The sequence below is a fragment of the Arvicanthis niloticus genome, chromosome 1, assembly GCF_011762505.2.
Source record: "Arvicanthis niloticus isolate mArvNil1 chromosome 1, mArvNil1.pat.X, whole genome shotgun sequence".
In the NCBI taxonomy this organism is placed as follows: domain Eukaryota; kingdom Metazoa; phylum Chordata; class Mammalia; order Rodentia; family Muridae; genus Arvicanthis; species Arvicanthis niloticus.
This window is the reverse complement of record NC_047658.1, coordinates 73,630,914-73,652,168: the sequence shown is the minus strand read 5'-3', so window position 1 is coordinate 73,652,168 and position 21,255 is coordinate 73,630,914. Positions and strand designations below refer to the sequence as shown.

At 41.2% G+C, this 21,255-nt stretch overlaps 1 protein-coding gene across 1 annotated transcript; it reads left to right on the top strand.

Annotated features, from left to right (window-relative positions):
- The first annotated feature begins 1,674 nt into the window (after positions 1-1,674).
- LOC117695466 (tripartite motif-containing protein 30A-like) lies at positions 1,675-7,945 on the top strand. The gene is made up of 6 exons (XM_034486359.2): positions 1,675-1,755; positions 2,370-2,600; positions 5,312-5,334; positions 6,705-6,802; positions 7,072-7,098; positions 7,347-7,945. The coding sequence occupies exons 1-6, from the start codon at positions 1,690-1,692 to the stop codon at positions 7,943-7,945; spliced, it is 1,044 nt and encodes a 347-aa protein (XP_034342250.1). The 5' UTR covers positions 1,675-1,689.
- Positions 7,946-21,255: the final 13,310 nt, after the last annotated feature.

Genomic DNA, 21,255 nt, shown 5'->3' with positions numbered 1-21,255 from the left:
ACCACACAATAATAGTGAGAGACTTCAACACCCTACTTTCACCTACTGGCAGTTCATCCAGACAAAAACAAAGCTGAGAAATAATGAAATTAACTGACATTACACATCAGGACCTGACAGATATCTACAGAACCTATCATCCAAACACAAAAGAATAGATCTTCTCAATACCTCATGGGTCCTTCTCCAAAATTGACCATATATTTGGTCACAAAACAAACCTCAACAGATAAAAGAAGATTGAAATAACCCCTTGCATCTTATTAGTTTACCATGGATTAAATCTGGATTTCAACAACAACAGAAACAACAGAAAACCCACATAGTCATGAAAACTGAAACACTTTCTACCCAATGATCACTTAGTCATGGAAGAAATAAAAAAAGAAATTAAAGACTTTCTAGAATGCAATGAAAACAAAGACATAATATAACCAAACTTATGTGACAAAATAAAAAGATTTGCTAAGAAGAAAGTTCATAGTTCTAAGTGTCTCTGTGAAGAAATTACAGAGATCTCATATTAGCAACTTAACAGCACACCTGAAAGCTGAAAGAAGAAAAAGAAATAAACACAGTGAAGAGGAGTAGGCTTTGGGAAATAGTCAAACTCAGGGCTGGAGAGACGGCTCAGCAGCTAAGAGCACTGACTGCTCTTCCAGCGGTCCTGAGTTCAATTCCCAGCAACCACAAGGTGGCTCATAACCATCTGTAATGGGATCCGATATCCTCTTCTGGTGTGTCTAAAGATAGCAATAGTGTAATCACATATAATAAATAAATCTTAAAAAAAGAAAGAAAGAAAGAAAGAAAGAAAGAAAGAAAGAAAGAAAGAACTTAATAGATAGAATCAACAAGACCAAGAACTGGTTCGTTGAGAAAATCAACAAAATAGACAAACCTGAAAGCAAACTAACTAAAAGGCAGAGAGACAGTATTCAAATTAACAAAATCAGAAATGAAAAAGGGAGAGATAACAACAGAAACTGGAGAAATTAAAAAAAAAAAATCATTACTTCAAAAGCCCCCTCTCCACAAAATTGGAAAATGTAAATGAAATGAAAGATTTTTCTAGAAGATTTTTCTAGACAGATGATATTTACCAACGTTAAATCAAGGTTAGGTAAACTAACTAAATTGTCCTATAACCCTTAAGAAAACAGAAGCAGTCTTTAAAAGTCTCCCAACCAAAAACAAACAAAACAAAAACAAAAATACAAAACAAAACAAAAAAAAAAAAACTTTTTTTTTTTCCCGAGACAGGGTTTCTCTGTGTAGCCCTGGCTGTCCTGGAACTCACTCTGTAGACCAGGCTGGCCTCCAATTCAGAAATCTGCCTGCCTCTGCCTTCCAAGTGTGCCGGGCCCCAACACCCCCCCCCCCCCCCACCCCCCCCACCCCCCCCACCCCTGAGTGGGATGATTGACTTAGAGATATTTCTGTCTTTGTCTGTATAGGGAGGTCAGTATAAAATACAAAAATCAATTGAGCACTAGACTTTTAAGATTTGCATAATACTTTATGTACATAAATACACAAATTTTTAAAAAGAGAACAGTCTTGGGCTCCCTGTCTTTCCAGAAGTTTCTTGTCCTTTGCTTAGGAACAGCAGTCCTACTAATCACACAACTTGACTCTCTTAGAATTCCTTTCTCACAGGAGAAGCTGCAGACAGCTCTGCAGACGCTGATGGAAAATGAGAAAAGATGTGATGAGTGGCAGGATGACCTTCAACAGCAGAGAGCTGACTGGGAGGCAAGTGGGGACCCTTCCTAAGGGCATCAGTCTGATACCTGTGAGGGACCTGGGCAAGAAGCTCATGGGTCTTTACTTTCCAGCAGTTGATGAGGCTAGGAGGCCTTGATTACTCCTCCCACTGGTTCTCCTGTAGCTGGAGATGCAGAGTCAATGTATGACAACTGAGCTGGGCTCTGTGAGGAGATGGCACCATGGACAGTGCTTAGTCAGCATGACTGCTGGGTGCTACTGCTCTGATGCCTTTTGAAATTCTAGTTGTGAATATCGCTGAGAACAGGCCACAGTTCTAGTCTCAGGGTTTAGCTTCTCTTATGGGTTCAGAGGTGAAATGAGGACTATTGCAGGCAGGAACAAATGTCTTAGACAGCTGTTTAAAATCTGAGCCACATCCAGTCATCCCAATTAGGCTCATGTGACCTCAGTAAAGGTGACCTAAGATCCCTGTTTTGAAATGTACTGAACAGACATTAGAACGAAACACATGGTTTCCTAAGAATCCATTCCCTTTTCCAAGTTCAATTCCAGGGAAAGCTCCCCACCCAGAGCAGTATTTCTGTATCTCCTGGTCCCATTTGGACAGACTAAATTCCTCTCTTTTCTTATACCTGAAGAACCAAATACAGTACGATATAGAAAATGTCCAGATAGAGTTTAACAGACTGAGAAACCTCCTGAACTCCAAGGAGAATGAGGAGATGCAGATGCTGGTGAAAGAGAAGGAGAATGTTATGAAAAAGCTGAGAGAGTCTGAAAACGAGCTGGAGCAGCAGAGGCAGTGGGTGAGAGACCTCGTGTCAGATGTGGAACATCAGTTGGAGCTCTCAGCCATGGAAATGCTGCAGGTAAGACTACATGAGATATCAGTGTCTGAGAGCCAGGGGACATGGAAGCCATTTCCCTCCCTCTCTGCTCTTGTGTTCTTCCTGGTGATGACAGGGAGCTCTTCCTGTAGTCTTTTCTGAATCAGGTTCAGAAGCATGAGGAATCATTGCATGCATGAATGTCAAGGGGAAATGTTATCTTATTGGTTTGTCAGCAACCTATCAATACCGAAGCTGTACCTTGGAAAGAAGATCTCTTGCATCATGGGTATTATTACCCTGCTCTATTATTGAGTATATGTATATAAGCACATTTTCAACTGTCAAGTTAATCACCAGAATTTAAAATTAGTAGTGTTTGTTTCTCCCTCTGGTGATTTGAGACTTGTACCCCCACTGCCTCTGATTCTAGTGGAATGAGACACTGTTGGTTAGGGTACCATCCAAGAACTCAGAGAATTTTTGCTGTCTCTGTCTCCCAATTACTGTATTTTTTTTTTTTTAATCTATGGAGGTATAAAGTTTGTAGTATTTGATCTCTGTCACATTTTTAAGTAATTTATTTCAAAGTCAAAGTCTGGTACTGAATACCTTTCTTTTGTCTGAATTATCATCTTGTAGACATTGATGGTTCTAGAAATTCTTCATAATCATCTAACTGCTTCTTTTCCATTGTGTTACTTTAAGCATACTTGAAAACTTTCATAATAGATAGAATTATGCATCTATATCTAAAATGAGCTAGTTAACATAATAACTACAGCCAACACACTTCATAATTCTGAAATTTTGTCTCTTTACTAATGAGTCTGATCATTTTTCTCTGCCTCCAGACCCTGTTTACCCCATTCTAATATTTATTGTGAGATCAAATATGTTTACATCAGACATACTTCAGTAATATCATTTTATAGGTTCTTTTCTGTTTCCAGCTGGGTACATATAATAAATTCTTTGAGTTCAGAAAAGTTATCAAATGACAATACTTCTTGCTTTTAAATGCCTAATGTTTTAATATATATTCTTATCATATTATTTTTTCAGATAAATACTTGTATGTTTAATAGTAAAGTATAATAAAAATTAAAGTCCTTGTAATTTTCAGAATCAAGCAAAGAAAGACCGATATATCATATTATTTTTAAACATTCATCTGTTGTTTAATTCTGCAATTGGCCCAGTATTTTCTCTATTATACTAATGATTCAGTGGACATGTATGTACTGAGTTCTTCGTTAGAACAAACTTGTGCATCAGGATTCATTTCTATCTAGAATAATTAGTTCTCTCACCAAATTCCTTTTACTGTGGAAACTGCTTTTTTTATTTATGTTATATAAAATAAATCCATATGGGGTAGTCTGTGATCTCAGAACTTCGGAGATTCTAATATACAGAAATAAAATAAATATATGTGAGCAGCCCACAATAATGAAAAGGAAATACAGGCTTTTTAATCCTAGCTCGAGGTCTGCTGGCCCACCTCTTTTACTCCAGCAACTAGGATGCAGAAAGAAATTAATCTTAGGTGGGTTCAAGGCCAGCCTGCTCTACGTAGTAAGTTGCAGGCCAGCACAATTACAGAGTGAGACTCAAAACTCTCAAGGTAAAAACTGCAAGAAACTGCAGAATATCCAGCCCTAAATAGAACATATATACTGCACCACTAATTCAAAGGCCCGGGATCATTGCAGAAGAAGGGACAGAAAGAGTGTAAGAGCCAGATGTGATGGGTGACTACAAGGAAAACACTGTCTTCTGGACACAGCTTAGCAGCAGCACATGTGAACTAAGATTGGTTTTGACACCAAACCCAAGATCTGTGTAAGCCTAAACCACACCAAATTCAAGTGCAGAAAGTAGGCTTGTTGAGGAAACTCACTCGCACTGAAGGAGCTACTGGTAATTTCTAACTCCAGGGAGCAAGAAGGTTATAGTTCTTTACAAATATCTAGCAATATCCAGTGGAACCCAACCATCCAAGAATTCTTACATATTGTTATGTTTCAAACCTAGCAAAAAGTTTAAATAGAGAGCCAAGGATATGCACATATGAGTAGTCCAGGTCCAGGTGTGGTCCTGTCCATCATCCTCCCATCATGATCTGGGTCCAGTGTCACACTCTGAGGTAGTCAGACAAGTCATTACAACTGTTTGAAATCTTTTGAGGAGACCAGCTCTTCCTCTAAATAGTGCTGTTTTCCTTCTCTGAATATGAGATCCTGAAGAAATTCCCATTCATTTGGAGTCTTTGTTTCAACAGTTTGATAGTAAAATTGAGAGACACAGGAATCTCTTTAGATCAACTGATTTCCTACACAGGACAATTCAGAAAGAGAAGGGGGAGATGTTTAAATGAGTGAAAGAATTTGGAATTCAGCTTCTCATACATAGGAGTTTCCAGTAAGGTAATATATACCTAACATGTAGCATGAGAAAGGTCACATGTTTATTTGTTTAACAGTATGCACATAAAAACTTATGTAAGCTTTCAAACTATGGTTTCTTCCTCTTTGATCTCCAATACCTGGTAGTATATGACAAAGAATTTAATAATTTACATATAAGTCTAATAAAGAGCCATGCACTGTGTTTATGTCATGTCTTGGGGAACTGTGGGTGACTGATTTGATTCTCATTTGACTTTGTTTCTTCAGCCAATAAGTGTAACCCCAGGTTTTGCAAGAACATGAAGAACATGTCATTAACTGTGTTTTCTTTTTTCTCCTTAGGGTGTAAATTATGTCCTGACAAGGTATGTCTGGGCTGAAGGGAAGGATAGGCATATTGTGTGGTGAGAATTATTTGATATTAAACTAGAATAAATATCTCTGGGGTTTTGCACAATTAACACATAATACTATTCTGAAGTTCTAGGAAGAGGAAGGAGGGGGAGAAGAAAGACAGAGTCTGGACTTTTAATTATTGAGAACAGATTAGGTTCTCTATTAGGGGACTGGGTTATGAAGATTTATTGACATAGGTCAGTAGTGAGATGAAACAATTGGACCTACATGTGCTTTTATACTCCTAGTAGATAAATCATCTGTCCATGCTGTGGGCTTGTATCTAGCTCTGGATCTCTGGGTAATGAGTATAGTTAGGTAGTGTATGACCTCTGTGTCTGCAATGTTCACAAAGTTGTATAGTGGGAAAAAATTCCCAAATATCTTGTGTATTTCCCCTCAGTATAGAAGAGATACAGATTTTCTTTGTGGTTGCACTTGGATTTTTAAAAAAGAAACTTGACTCTTGTGGGCACAATATTTTGGCAGGGAAACAATGGCTGCATATGGACCACATACATCACAAGACTGTGGAAAGCCTCATCCTTGTATGTAAAGTGTCACATCCCAGCTGTCAGCATCAGGCTCCATCTTAGTATATGGAGTTAATGTCAGGCTAAGTGTGGTCTTCCTGTCTCCCTTTTCAAATTTTGTCATCTTAACAAGAGAACTTGAAGAAGCAGAAGATGACTGACAGTGTCCTCATTGACAAAAATGTTTGAAGTCTTGGATTTCTTCAGATGGCTTTCTCACACTCTATGACTATTATAGCAGATGCTTCCTAATCCACCTTTCTTCCTTTCATATCTTCATTTCTTTTCTTTTTTCCATGTTTCTATTTACTCATTTATGTTTTTGATTTTTTTCAGACAGGATTCCTCTTTGTAGATCTCTCTCTCTCTCTCTCCTGGAACTCACTGGGCATAACAGGTTGCTTTTGAAATCAAAGATTCCCCTGCCTCTTCTTTCTAACTACATATAACACTATTGCCAAGCCACACATTATTTTTCTGCTACTTCAGTTTGATTTTTTAAAAATTCACTAGTTCACATTTAAAAGAGTTCTAGAAGAGGAGGAGGGAAAGTAGAAGCACATTGTGTGAGTGTGACATTAAGGCACCATGCTTTGGAGAATAAGGCTTTCCCAGCATCACACAGCAAATAAGTGGGCAGGGTCATAAGTGTGCCCCATATCTCTACAGTTAATAGTCTAGATTCCCTCTTCCTTCTCAGAATTCTCAGGAGAACTCAATGACATCTCTGGTTAGAAGGACAGGGAGTCAGTACTGGTCAAAAGTCAAAGGTTTGAGATGTGGAAGTGAATTTTTTTTATTCCTAGGAGTCAGACCTTGACACTGAAAGAGCCCAATATTGTCTCCCACAAAAGAAGAATGTTCCAAGTTTCAGATCTAAAAAGAATGCTGCAAGCATTTAGAGGTGAGGATGGCTAAATTCTGTGGTTCCATGTATGATTCTAGGTGTGGCTGGACTGCATATAGAAGCAAGTAAGGTTCTGAATATGGGAAGAGAGACAGAGAAAAGCAGATAATGTGTGTCCCTGTGGTGTCATTGTATTTGATGGAAATCATCATTCATCCCATCCTATATCACAATTTCCAAACCTTCTACTCATCTGGAGAAGAGATGAACTTTAATGGTTTGATTCCTCTGCTTATACTTACTGATATAAACTTTCATCATTTCAGGGCTCATGGATGTCCAGCAATACTGGGGTAAGCAGAAAGCACAGCACCATGATCCCCTCTCCTCTCAATGTCTTCCAGAGTTTATTTCTTTGTTAAGTCTCATGTTTCATGTTGCTTCTCCCACTCTGCACAGAATCTGCCCCTTCTTGACTTTAAACAAGCCTTCTCCACATTTCCTTTCTTTTTCTCCTTATGTTTTGGTTGCTTAAGTTGCAAATAAGGCTGTACCTTGTATTTCATCTGACTCAAAACATGTATGTCTCATTTTCCTGCAGTCCATATGACTCTACATGCAAAGAACTATGAAGTCATTGCCATTAACAGCGAAAAAGGACAAATACAACATCTGAGTTTCTATAGGAGGAATCTTAAAATTTCTGAGACCTACCATTTGGGTGTCCTGGGATATCCAGCTATTTCCTCAGGGAAGCATTACTGGGAAGTGGATGTGTCTAAAAGTGATGCCTGGCTCCTCGGATTAAATGATGGGAAGTGTGCTCAACCCCAACTGCACTCAATGGGTGAAATGGCCTACAAAATGCAACATATTTCTAATGTTAAACAAAATGGAATGTATCAGCCTAAATATGGCTACTGGGTTATAGGGATGAGGAAAAGGTCTGTATACTATGCCTTTGATGAGTGTTATGTCACTCGCAATTCCAGTGTCTTGGCCCTCTCTCTGCGTGTTCCTCCTACTCGTGTTGGAGTTTTCCTGGACAGAGAAGCTTGCACTCTCTCATTTTATGATGTTTCTAACGATGGAGCTCTCATCTATAGGTTCTATGACCCTGCCTTCCCTCTTAAAGTCTATCCATATTTTAATCCAATGGAATGTTCAGAGCCAATGACAGTATGCAGGCCACCCTCTTAAACCCTCATCTGTATTTGTGCAGTGCCCCCTATCTGGTGTATCTTGTATGCTGGGTAGATGTACTGTACTCATTTTCTATGTGACATTGTATGACTGGGAAAACTAAGGTATATCTCTTCTCATGTCTTGATGTTAGGTCCTGGGAACTGCTACCAGGACTACTCTAATATGCTGTAGATATCTATGATTTTTTTGTTTTGTTTTTACACTTATTTTTTGAGAGGATATTTGTTTAGAATATTTATTATCAAGTAAGTTAAATTCTATGATTTTACATTTTACATTTTACAATGAATAATAATGATGACAATGTTACTCATAACTTTGCCTTCTGTTATGTTGTGAAATGTAAAGAGTAGAATATTTCTAGGAACTCATATTGCTTGTAAAATGTAAGAAGTATCCAATATGGTATCTGTTAAGTTTTTCTCACCTTTGATGTAACTATAATAAAGTATCATTGGAATGACAAACATGTGTTGCCACAATGGTTTTGACATACTCCCAGAACTCAGGAAACAGAGACAGGAATATTCCAGTGCATCTGAGGCCAGGCTCAGTCACACAGGATGATCTTCCTTTAGTTTGGTTTGGCTTGCTTTGCTATTATATTGAGGTTTACAGTACACAGCAATAGATCCTTAAAGGAGAATATACTAGGTTTTATATAAGCAAGGAGGTTCAAGAGGACAGTATGAAGAATTGCAGAAGAACCAGAGTTTATTTAAAGATTCATATTGACATAAACAAAGAGAGGACACAGCATGTGTTGTTTCCCAGGGAAGTTGAGGTCACAGCACCACAGAACACTGAATGGAGGGATCTCTGCAGAGCATGCAGGCAGGCAAGACTCCTCTTCTACTTTTTAGCATGGTGGGGGGAGGGGGGAGGTCTCAGCAAGTTAGCCAGGCTCTCAGATGTCAGGGCAAGAGTCACAGCAGTCATGTGACAGAGGACATGGCAACCTCCCATGGAAACTCAGAATGGCTCCTGAAAGGCAGAGGACTCAGTCTCCTTAGAGCAGCTGTCTATGTGAGAGGAGTAGAGGGAGCACGTACAGGGAAGCAAGTACAATCTACAATCCAGATTCTAACATCACATGCTGGCAGAGTGTGCAGCAGCCCATTCAAAACCATTACCTTGCTTCAGTCCTCAGGCAAATGCACATCAAAACAACCCTGAGATTCCACCTCACACCAATCACAATGGCTAAGATGAAAGGCCCAGGTGACAGCAGATGTTGACAAGAATGTGGAGAATACTGCTGGTGGAATTGAAAGCTGGTCAAACCACCTTGGAAATCAATCTGGTGGTTCCTCAGAAAGTTGAAAATAGTTCTACTTGAAGACTGAGTCACACCACTCCTGGGCATATACCTAAAAGATGCTCCAACATATAACATGAACACATGCTCCACTATGCTCATAGCAGACTTATTTATAATAGCCAGAAGCTGGAAAGAACCCAGATGTCCTTAAACTGGAATGGATACAGAAAATGTGGTATATTTACACAATGGAATATTACTCAGCTATTAAAAACAATGAATTATGAAATTCCTAGGCAAATGGATAGAACTAAAAATATCCTGAGTGAGGTAACCTAGACACAAAAGAACACATATGGTGTACATTCACTGATAAGTGGATACTATCCCAAAAGCTCACAGTACCCTTGATACAACCCACAAACCATATGGAACTGAAGAAGGAAGACCAAAGTGTAGATGCTTCAGTCCTACATAGAAGGGGGAACAAAATAATCACAGGAGGTAGAGGGAGGAAGGGACCTGGGTAGGAGAAAAGAAAGGGAGGGAAAAGGGGGGTCAGGATCAGGTATTGGAAGGGAAAGAACTACTGAGGTTCAGGAAATTGAATAGCAGTGGGGGATGGGGGGCCTTCGGGTAGCCACTAAAAAGTTCCAGGTGCCAGGGAAGCAAAAGGCTGCCAGGACCCAACAGGGATAACTTTAGTCTAAATACCCAATAAAGGGAAGATATTACCTGTAGAGACCACCTTCAGTAGATAAGCATGGCCCCTAGTTGAGTAATGGGACCACCTACCAATCTCGAAAATTTTAACCCAGAAATGTTCATGTCCAAAGGAAAGACAGAGACAAAAAATGGAACAGAGCATGAAGGAAAGGCCATCCAGAGACTGCCCCACCTAGGAATCCAGTCCATCTGCAAATGCCAAATTCCCATACTATTGCTGATACCACGAAGCACTTCCTGACAGGAGCCTGGTATGGCTGTTCCCTGAGAGGTTATACCAGTACCTGGGTAATACAGATACTCACAGCCAACCATTGGACTGAGCCTAGGGACACCAATGGAAGAGCTAGGGGAAGGACTGAAGGGGCTGAAGAGAATCACAGCCCCATAGGAAGAACAATATTAATTAACTGGACCACCCAGAGCTCCCAGAGACTAAACCATCAAACAAAGAGTATACATGGAGGAATCCATGGTCTTATCTGACATCCATGGGAGGGAAGGCCCTTGGTCTTGTGGAGGCTTGATGCCCCAGCATAGGGGGATGCTAGACCAGTGAGGCAGGAATGGATGAGTGGTGGAGGAGTACTGAGACAAAGGCAGGGTAAGTGGATGATATGTGGGTTTGTGGAGAAGTAACCAGGAAGGGAGATATCATTTCAAATGTAAACAAATAAGTAATAAAAAAGGAAAAGAAAAAATAATGGGTTTTTCTACTTACTAGACTGTTTTCCATGGTTTGATTTCAATCATGTCTGAACTGGCCAAATCTGCTCCAGCTCCCAAGAAAGGCTCCAAGAAGGCTGTCACCAAGGCACAAAAGAAAGAAGGCAAGAAGCCCAAATGCAGCTGCAAAGAGAGCTCCTCCATTTAAGTGTACAGGTTGTGAAGCAGGTACACCCAGACACTGGCATCTCCTCCAAGGCCATGGGCATCATGAACTCATTCATTTGTCAATGACATCTTCCAGCTCATTGTACATGAGGCTTCTTGCCTGACACATTACAAGTGGTCCACAATCACATCACTGGAAATCTAAATGGCTATGGGCCTCCTACTGCCCAGAAAACTGGCTAAGCACACCATGTCTTAGGGCAACAAGGCTGTCACCAAGTATAGCAGCACCAAGAAGCCCCTGTGGATGAGGCTCTCACTGGCTCTTTTGGACTTTAAAGGTTGTTGCAGTCACCCTCTCATATCAGGAGAGAGCTTTATTTTACATTTTGTTTTACATTTTGTTTTGCACTAGTTTCTGGTTCCTATTCCAAAGTTATTTTAAGGAACTTGGAAAAGGTACACTTTAGAAGTTTTAAGCCTTTGTGGTTTTGAGTTTCTTTGTGGGTATCTGGTTTACAGTTAGCCACACCCAACTTAGTTTCTTGTCATTCTTTTTAGATTAGAGTAATGGAGGTGGGTCTCTGGGCCCAGCTTCCCTATTCTAGACTGTTGTATCCGGTGTACCTTTTATTTGTCAACCTAAAATGAGGTGGTTTCCTTACCTTGGTGATTAGTAGACTCTAGGACACAGCTAAGTCTGTGGCGATGAATGCTGGGTACCAGCCATCTACAACTGAAACCACTCTGACCTTTTACTTAGTGTGTCCTGGACACCAGCAGTTGCAGTACCCCTCTAACTTACTGATTTACAAACACGAACGTTCCTCGTTGCTGCGTATTTGATAGAAGTCTGTTGGGATTCTTTATCAGGCTTTAGAATCCCTGCTCCTGGGTTGCTTGCTTTGTTTGTTTGTTTCTAAGTTTTTTCTATTTTGTTTTTTTTTTTTTTCATTTAATACTTTGCGTTAACCATTGCAGTGCCAGGTTACAGCAAGGATACTGCTCCTTTGCTCTCTGGGCCCATGAAGCAATCCTTCTAATCCACACACTCAAGAATTAGCTTTGTCATTCCTGTCGTGTCTCCATGGGAATTTGTCTGAAGTGCACCTTGCTTCCTTGTTTAATCTGTTGTTGGTCAAGCTGGTCTGATATTTTTGTACCTCTAGAGCCCGCCAATGTCTTACCCACAGCAGATGCTACTCTTAAATTACTTACTGAATTAATTTTATGTAAATTCTGGGGCATCCCGGGCCTTCTCCATTTGATGTATATGAAGACAGTATGGAAAAGAAATGTTTTGAGGATTCTTTCTCCAAATTTGTCTTATCTATAGTTACTGTGGTGGCTGTTCTTGGTTGTCAACCCAAGCAGCTGGGTAACCTTCTTCAATAGAAGGAAAGGATAAGGAGGAAAAGACAAAAATTTGTGAAATAAATTCAAACTACAGGGTCATATCTGCTGTCACTCGTCATCCCAGATTTTAGTAGATCTGAGAATGTAGGGAAATAATGAGAGAGGCAACAGGGAGTGGGAATGAGACAGGTGATGGTGACTGCACAGACTTTTCTATTCTTCCCTCACTCAACTAACTTTCTTTCTTAAGTTAACTCCTTACATTCTCCCATTCTCTCTTTCTCCCTTCCTTTCCTCCCTCCCTCCCTTCCTTTCTTCCTTCCTTCCTTTCTTTCTTTCCTTCCTTCCTTCCTTCTTTATTTTCTCTTTGAAACGTTTCATATATTCCCCATGCTGTCCTGCTGTCAGTCACCACAGCTGAAGATGGCCCTTGAGCTCCTGATCCTCATGCAGCCAGCTGCAAAGCAGTGGGATTCTGTGATGGTTTGAATAAGAATGGCTCCAGAGGCTAACATCTTTTTTTTTTAATTTTATTTTATATTTTATTTACATTTAAGATGCCATCCCCTTTCCACATTTCCCCTCCTTAGAACACCCCTGTACCATGCCCCCCCACCTTTCCTTTTTGCTCTTATACGATTTTTTAAAAAATGTTAATCAAAGGATTTATAAGTTTGGTAATGCTCAATCAGAATCGTAACCCAATACCCAACCTAGATATAAAAACTATCTTTGACTGGTGGAGACATGTGAACATCTGTCTCCATGCCCCCTTTCTCTTTCTCTCTCTCATCACCTAGCTTCTCCTCTTCTTCATCTTCTCTCCTTGCTCCATCTCTTCCTCTCAGTACTCCTTCCCACTTAGCTCCTCCTACATATCACTCTTCCTGTTAAAGTAAAACTTTTCTCTCAAAATACAATTAGAGCATACTTATTCCTAATTGTACCAGTGAGGTACAAGATAGTCCTAATACCCAGTCTATCTTTTTGTTGACTAACCAGAACCTCTGTCATCTCTTCTAACTAAAACACTTACTTTTGATCCTGGCTTTTTTGGCTTTAGAATGAATGTCAGCTGAAAACCATCCACTCAAATATTTTCTCTCAAGGTAAATAGCCAGGATTGGCTATGAAAGTATAAGTTTTCAACCCCGTCAGAAATCCAGAATGATTGAGTTAACTATAATTGTGGGAAGCACAAAGCATAGCTTCTAAAACATAGACAATTTATAGAGACCTCTGAACACCTGGACACTCCTTATACTACAAAACGTTGGAGCATCTGTTCTTCTGCCTTCTGGCCCAGAATCATCTGACAGACCTTAGTGATGCAGGATTATTAAGGGCTGATTACTCTGTCTAGGCAGATATAATCAGTCGACTATTCTGCATGTGTGTCCTTTTCTGGACAGTAATTTGTCTGTAGATAGAGAGAAGCAATTCTTGCCTAGTGGCTGTCACCACACAACTGGAGTAACTCCAAGGATGCTCAATTTCTTCTTAGAATCCACGACAGGAAGCTGTCAGGAGCAGACAGGTCTCTAATCAAAATGAACATTAATATATAAATATTTGTAGCGTCAGTTCTATGGACTTCTGATGTTTTGAAAACCAACTATCCATGTAAGGTAACTTGGACTGTTGTCTGTTCACTCCTCTCAGCTATTTCTAAATAAAATATGGAAAACACCCTAACAATAAACTCAAAACCATGAATTTTCTATAGTCCCTTAACTCATAGGTTAACCATCCCAAATCAGTTAAAAAAGTTAAAAAAGGGCTGGGTCTAGGCCTTGTATTCCTAAATGTGTTATACAGGCACAATGCCCATGAGAGTATCAATATTCATCTCATTTTTATATTAATAAGAGGCTTGTACCAATGAAAACCTTAAATTTGAAATCAAAGTAAATTTTGTACCATTTAAGAAATTATAACTTCATCTTGATAATAATTATACAGATTTCTACCAATAGGTTATGGCTATGCAATAAGTCCTAGCTAATCCCCCCTGTTCCAACAAAACCACTACTTGTCTCTAGAAAGACAGACATTAGTCCCCAAGCTCAGGGAATAGGGGCACTGACTCTTCTTTAACTTCTTCAAGCTGATTAAGGGCATTGAGATTTTAGAAGAGGGGTGGGGGGAAGAGTAAGTTGATAAGCCTCTGATGCTGTGTCTTCACTGAATCCAGATGGAATTCCAGGACATCGGAGGTTTGGGCAGGTCTGCTCAGTATGCTTGATCAGTAGATACACCAAGGCTGTGTATTCTGCAATATATAATTCTCAGAACAAGTTTTAGTATCAAGAAAAGAAAAAAAATCCCCCCCCAGGGGGCTGACATTTTTTTTAAAGATGTTGGTTCTGACAACTTTATTTTTGCTTGTTAAAATTAGTTGTAGTTTTTATGTTTCAGATTTTATCCCCTTACCCTACTTCCTCCCACCACCCAAAAACCTCCTATCCCATCCCCCTCCTCATGCTTCTATGAGGCAGTGACCGCACCTACGCCCCCTCACTATCCCCTCCCCGCCCTCACATTCCCCCCCCCACTCTGTGTTCATTTTTTTTAACGGGACCAAGAAACTCCTCTCCCACCTATGTCCAACAAGGCTATCCTCCCCTACATATACCTCTGGAGTCTTGGGTCCCTCCCTATGTGTTCCCAGGCTGGTGGTTTAGACCCTGGGGGGCTCTGGTTGTTTGGTATTGTTGCTTTCCACCTGGGGTCACTAACCCTTTCTGCTCCTTCAGTCCTCTCACTAAGTTCTCCATTGGGCAACCCTGATCATATCAGTGGTTAACTGTGAGCATAGTCCTCTGAGTGTGTTAGTCTTTGGCAGACCTCTAAGGAGACAGCTATATCATGTTCCTCACATTATGCACTTCCAGCCATCCACAATGGTGTTTAGCTTAGGTGGCTGTACATGGGATGAATACCCAGGTGGAATGGTCTCCTGATGGCCCCTCCTTCAGTTTCTGTTCCATGTTTTGTTTCCCTATTTGCTCCCTTGAGCATTTTTGTTTCTCGTTCTAAGTAGAACTAAGGCATCCCCTCTTGGTCTTCCTTCTTCATGAGCTTCATGTGGTCTACGGATTGAGTCTTCGCTAATCCAAGCTTTTGGGCTAACATCCGTGGAGATATGTTTGTGTAGCTACCTTCTTTTACATTTTTTGGAAGATTACTTTCTTGCTTTTTCTAGGTTGTAGTTTCCCTCCTTGTGTTGGAGTTTTCCACCAATTATTCTTTGAAGTGCTGTATTTGTGTTGAGATATTGTGTAAATTTGGATTTGTCATGGAATATTTTGGGTTCTCCATCAATAATGATTGAGAGTTTTGCTGGGTATAGTAGTCTGGGCTGGCATTTGTGTTCTCTTAGGGTCTGTATGATATCAGTCCAGGATCTTCTGGCTTTTATGGTCTCTGGTGAGAAGTCTGGTATAATTCTTATAGGTCTACCTTTATATATGTTACTTTGCCTTTTTCTCTTATTGCTTTTAGTATTTTTTCTTTGTTTTGTACATTTGATGTTTTGACTATTATATAGTGGGAAGTATTTCTTTTCTGGTCTAAACTATTTGGAGTTCTGTAGGCTTCTTGTATATTCATGGACATTTCTTTCTTTAGGTTAGGGAAGTTTTCCTCTATGATTTTGTTGAGGATATTTATTAGTCCTTTAAGTTGGGAGTCTTCCCCCTCATCTATACCTATTATCCTTAGGTTTGGCCTTCTCATTTTGTCTTGGATTTCTTGTATATTTTGGGTTAGTAGCTTTTTGTATTTTGCATTTTCTTTGACAGTTATGTCAATGTTTTCCATGGTATCTTCTGCACATGAGATTCTCTCTTCCATCTCTTGTATTCTGTTGGTGATACTTGTGTCTATGACTCCTGATCTTTTTTTTTAGGTTTTCTATCTCCAGGGTATTGACCCTTTGTGATTTCTTTATTGTTTCTACTTCCATTTTTAGATCCTGCATGGTTTTGTTTAATTCCTTCTCCCATTTGGTTGCATTCTCTTGCAATTCCTTAAGGGATTTTTGTGTTTCCTCTTTAAGGGTTTCTATCTGTCTACCAGTGCTCTCCTTAATTTCTTTGAGAGTGTTATTTATGTCTTTCTTAAAGCCCTATATCATCATCATGAGAAGTGATTTTAATTCTGAATCCTGCTTTTCTGGTGTGATGGGGTGTTCAGGGGTTGCTCTGATGGGGGAGCTGGGTTCTGATGATGCCATGTAACTTTGGTTTTTGTTGCTTACATTCTTGAGCTTGCCTTTTGCCATCTAGTTAGCTCTAGTGCTGCCTGTACTTGCTGTCTCTGACTGAAGCCTGCCTTTCCAGTTATCTAGCTTGTGTCTGATCTCCTAGGGGTCCAGATGTCTCTGTGATCTTTTCCAGCTGAACTGATTACCGTGGTACCTCTAGGATGCCTCAGGATATGGTGCCTCCAAGGTAGCAGTCCAGTTAGGTGTCTGCTATTCTGGGTGCAGTGTCTCCTCTAGAATATCTCAGGATATGTTGTCTGACACTCTGGGTTGAGTGGACCTTCCAGTATGTCTCAGGTGGAATCCGGGGTCCACACAACAGCAGACCTGGCAGAGGTCTGGTCCAGGCCTCAGATCTGAGAACTAGTTTCTAAGACACTGTCCAAGTTAGAGCACCTGTGATCCCTGCTTCCTCTGGGTTCTTGGAGGTTGGGGGCAGAGCTGCCACCCAAGATCTGCTCAGTGCTCTGGCCCAGACCGGAAGGCCAGAGGCTAACATCTTTAAATACTTGGTTCAGAGTTAGCAGGACACTGTTCAGGAAAGATTAGAAATATGACATTATTAGAGAAGGTATGGCAGAAATACCAGCTTTCAGGACTCAATAGATTCTGACTACCACCTCCATTCTTTCTCTGCCTCAGGTTTGTGTCAAGTTTGTGTCTCAAGTTGTGACTTCTTTCTTCCTGCTCCAGCACCATGTCTCCCTGCCTGCTGCCATGCTCCCCAGTGTGGTGGTCATGAACTCTAACTGGAATTTTGAGCCCCAAATCACACACTCTCCTTATAACTTGTCCCAGTCATGGTGTTTATAACAGAAGTAGAAGAGTAACTAAGATAGACTACATGCAGGGGCCACCCTACTTGGTTTTCTACAATGGTACGAGTCCACCACTGGGCTCCATAATACTATGCAAATACTAGGCCTAGAGAAGCCCATTCATATCCCTACAGATTTTCAACTTCTACTCAGGGAATGTTGCACCAATATTACAGGTCTTCAATACAAATCCTAAATCAAATGAGACCTTGTGAGACATTCTGGTGAGGGACTCCTGGAAGGGAGGAAATGAATCAGTGGATTATATCATCACTGTAAAAGGACTAGGTCTGTTCAGCCATAGAATACATAATCTGGAGGAGACCACGGGGCAGCTGGCGAGCCCTCTGCAGCTCACAACTCTATCTGCTGGGAGTGTGGTGAGGTGTTTCTGCCTGGCTCTGCACATGACTCCTCCTCATCCTGTCCCTGCTGGGTGGGAAATTTTGCTGTGTGGCAGCTTCCCTGAACTGCAACTTCTTCCTGTTCTCATCCTGAAAGAGTCCAGCTCCAACCTCAGAGGAACAGCAGCTTCTGTCCCTAGCCTTGTTTTTCCTTCCTTTTGGGCCACACCTGCCACCAAAGCAACACAGCCAAGAGCTCAGGTGCCGGAGAAACCATGGGGAAGTCTTTCTTTCCATCATAGGCAGCATTCCAGAGGGTCTTTGTGTAACGAGCGCCCCCAAAATCCCTTTTCGCCCGCGAATAAGGACAGGGAGGCAGTAATCGGGTGTACTGCAACGAGGACCTTTTATTACTCCACACGATAAAGCGGAAAGACCGAAGAAACCGAAAGAGGCCCGTTTAAATACATCCTAGAGTGAAGTATTCACTTCTGAATGGCTGTTCGCTCACCACCCAATATTACGCCTCAGGATAGGCCAGTGACTTGGCGCTCTTTCTGCCTAGCAGCTGCGCAGAATAATTGTTTACTGCTGGGGAAACATGAGGCCAGCGCCATCTTGGAAAATGCACGTGTGTAGCCACTGAAACAGAGGCTCACTACATCTCTCCCTGTTTAAATTATTAATATAAAACAGCCTTTCGCCCATTAAACGCAGCACCAACTCAGTGAGGGAAAGCAGAGGCCTGATCCCCTGTGCAAAATGAGATATTGTAATAGGTTTAATTCCCATACCCAATCTCGATGCCTTTTGACGGGGAAAGGAAGTCTCTACCCTGGGGCGCCACCAGGGGAGGTTTTTGGCATCAAACCTTTGTGCAATCAGGCATACTTTCGGGAAATCTATCCACACTCGTGGAACATTTCCTGTAGAGTACCCACTCGCAAACACCTCTAACTGCTCAGGTACAGGTTATTCAGGCAAGGGCTGACTGGACTTAGACCTCTCATCTACCCAGTGCAATGGGACGAACCCCTGGAGTGCATAGACTGAGGGTCGCAGTCATTGGCTACTTTCCAGCCTAGATAGTCAAATTTCAGGGAGGGATGCTTGCTCCAAGGCTGCGAGTGCTTAGGCTTTAAGCTACCTTGTCACGTTTTTGTTGGGCTTTGAGCTTACAAACCAACCATCTATGAATACTAATTCACATCATAGGGCTGTATCAAGCAGGCCTATTCCCGCTCTTTAGAAAGAAAGAAAGAAAGAAAAGGCAGAAGAAATTTAAGAAGTAAAATCTCCACGGGCAGCAGGTTCCATTCGCTGGAAATCCGGATCTGCAATTGCTGCTGTACCTGGTCCAACTTCCCATTTCACTTTCCTTTTAAATAAACAGAAAGATTATGGCTTTAAATAAATGTATCATTCACAAATCTCAGAGGTGAAATACCTGGATGTGGGGTCGCTGAGACACAGCTCATTTGAACCACATCCGCGAGCTGTTTTACATGGGCTTGGAGCGAATTAACTCTCTGATTGACCAACACATCCACTTTCTGTGGGAGGGTCAAAGCCTCAGAGGTTTTTTCTGAAATTTGATTAACAACAGTAGCTGCTGTACCTTGATTAACCATGTCTGAGTCAGCTGTCACAGCGGCAATTGTAGGGATGGTAATAGCAGCGATAAGGGCTGCAGTTATATCAAAATAAAATCAAGTTCTCAGACGTCTGAACGGGGATAGGGATCAGAGTGGTAAACTAGCTATTAGGCCTGCTTATAGAAAAGCAGACCAGCACTGGAATATAAAGCGAGTTACATTGGTACAAGTTAGCAGCAGCGACGCCTTTTAAGAAGGCAAGGGCATAGGTTTTTGAGAAGCAGATAGGTTAACCATCTAAATTCACTGTATATACTAGGAACCCGATTTAGGAGAGTCCAAATGGGAGCTGAGAGCATCTGCAGATGAATCCTTCGGGGGTCTTTTTCAGGAACCGCGAGTCACCGCGTCAGTCGCTCTGGCAGCCAAAATGGATTGTCTTCCCCCTGTGGAAACACACAGACCGCTCCCCAGGATCTTATTAAAATAGGATCCGGGCCTTTCCATAGACCAGTCAAAACATCTTTCCATTTTACCATTTCTTTTGGCCTAGTTGGTTCCAGGCAATGGCGATCAGCCGCTGTGTTGCCCTGACTGTCCAAATTCAGAAAGTTGAGGGTAAAAAGTGCCAGAGAAATAGTAGCTCATGGCACCGTGGGCAGAGCTTCCTCAACTTCTCCTTTTTGTTTTATCAAATAAGTTTTAAGGGTGCGGTGAGCACGCTCAATGATGCCCTGTCCCTGGGGGTTATAAGGAAGACCCGTCAGGTGTGTCACTTCCATATGGCGACAAAATTGTTGAAATTTTTGAGAAGTGTAGGCTGGCCCAATTGTCAGTTTTAAGGATTTTAGGCTTTCCCCAAGAACTCCAAGCTTCGAGGCAATGTTGAATAACATGGGCCGCCTTTTCTCCAGTCAAAGGAGAGGCGAATATAACTCCAGAACAGGTATCAATAGAGACATGCAAATATTGTAATTTACCAAAGGATGGGATGTGGGTAACATCCATTTGCCAGATTTGTAAGGGCCTGATTCCCCGAGGGTTAACTCCTGTATGGGGAACAGGTAGGAATTGACAGCAGTTTTGGCATTGAGTCACAATATCTCTGGCCTCCCTTCTAGAGATGTTAAAACGACATCGTAATGTCTCAGCTGTCACATGAAACCTTTTGTGAAAAGCTTTAGCCAAATCTAACTTTGGCGAAAGGGCAATTGCAATTAACCTTGTGGCTCGATCTGCCAGGTCATTACCATGGGACATAGGTCCCGGTAAGCCTGAGTGAGCCCTAATATGAGTTATAAAGACAGGGGATCTACGCTTAGCCAGGGTAAGCTGAATCTTTTGAAAAACTTCTACAAGTCTGCTAGATGTCTTAATTAACCCAGCAACTTCTAATGCTTTTACTGCATTAACCACATAGAAGGAATCTGAAACAATATTTAAGGGACCTGGAAAGATTTCCAGAACCTCTGACACCACTAAGCATTCCACAATTTGAGGTGAGGTTTCATGATATTGTTTGGATGTAACCTTATCATTAACCACATAGGCACCCACTCCTGTTTTTGACCCATTCGTATAAACTACCATTCCATCTGGGAGCAGCTCCTGAGACACAATATGTGGAAATATGATGGCTTGAGTTAAGGCAAATTGTAAGATGGGATGCTTAGGATAATGATTATCTATTTGACCATTGAAGGAAGTAACCAGCACTGCCCACACATTAGAGGTCACCGTTAATATTTGGACTTGATGGGCAGTATAAGGCACTATCAAAACCTTAGGCTCTCTTCCAAAATGAGTAATGGCCGCTTTTAGCCCATGAAGGGCAAGTTGAGCAACTGCATCTGGATACCTTTCAATGATCTTTGCGGGAGACGCATTAGGATGAACCCATAACAAGGGCCCCTCCTGCCATAATACAGCAGTTGGTAAGTGTCTAGTTTTAAAAACACATAAGTCAAAGGTTTTGGTTTCATCTATGCGTTTCAACTGGGCGTCTTGCAAAGCGTTTCCTACTACTTGCAGAGCACGGCTCGCAGCTGGTGTTAAGGCCCTCGGTGAGGAAATATGAGCATCCCCTTCTAAAATATCAAATAA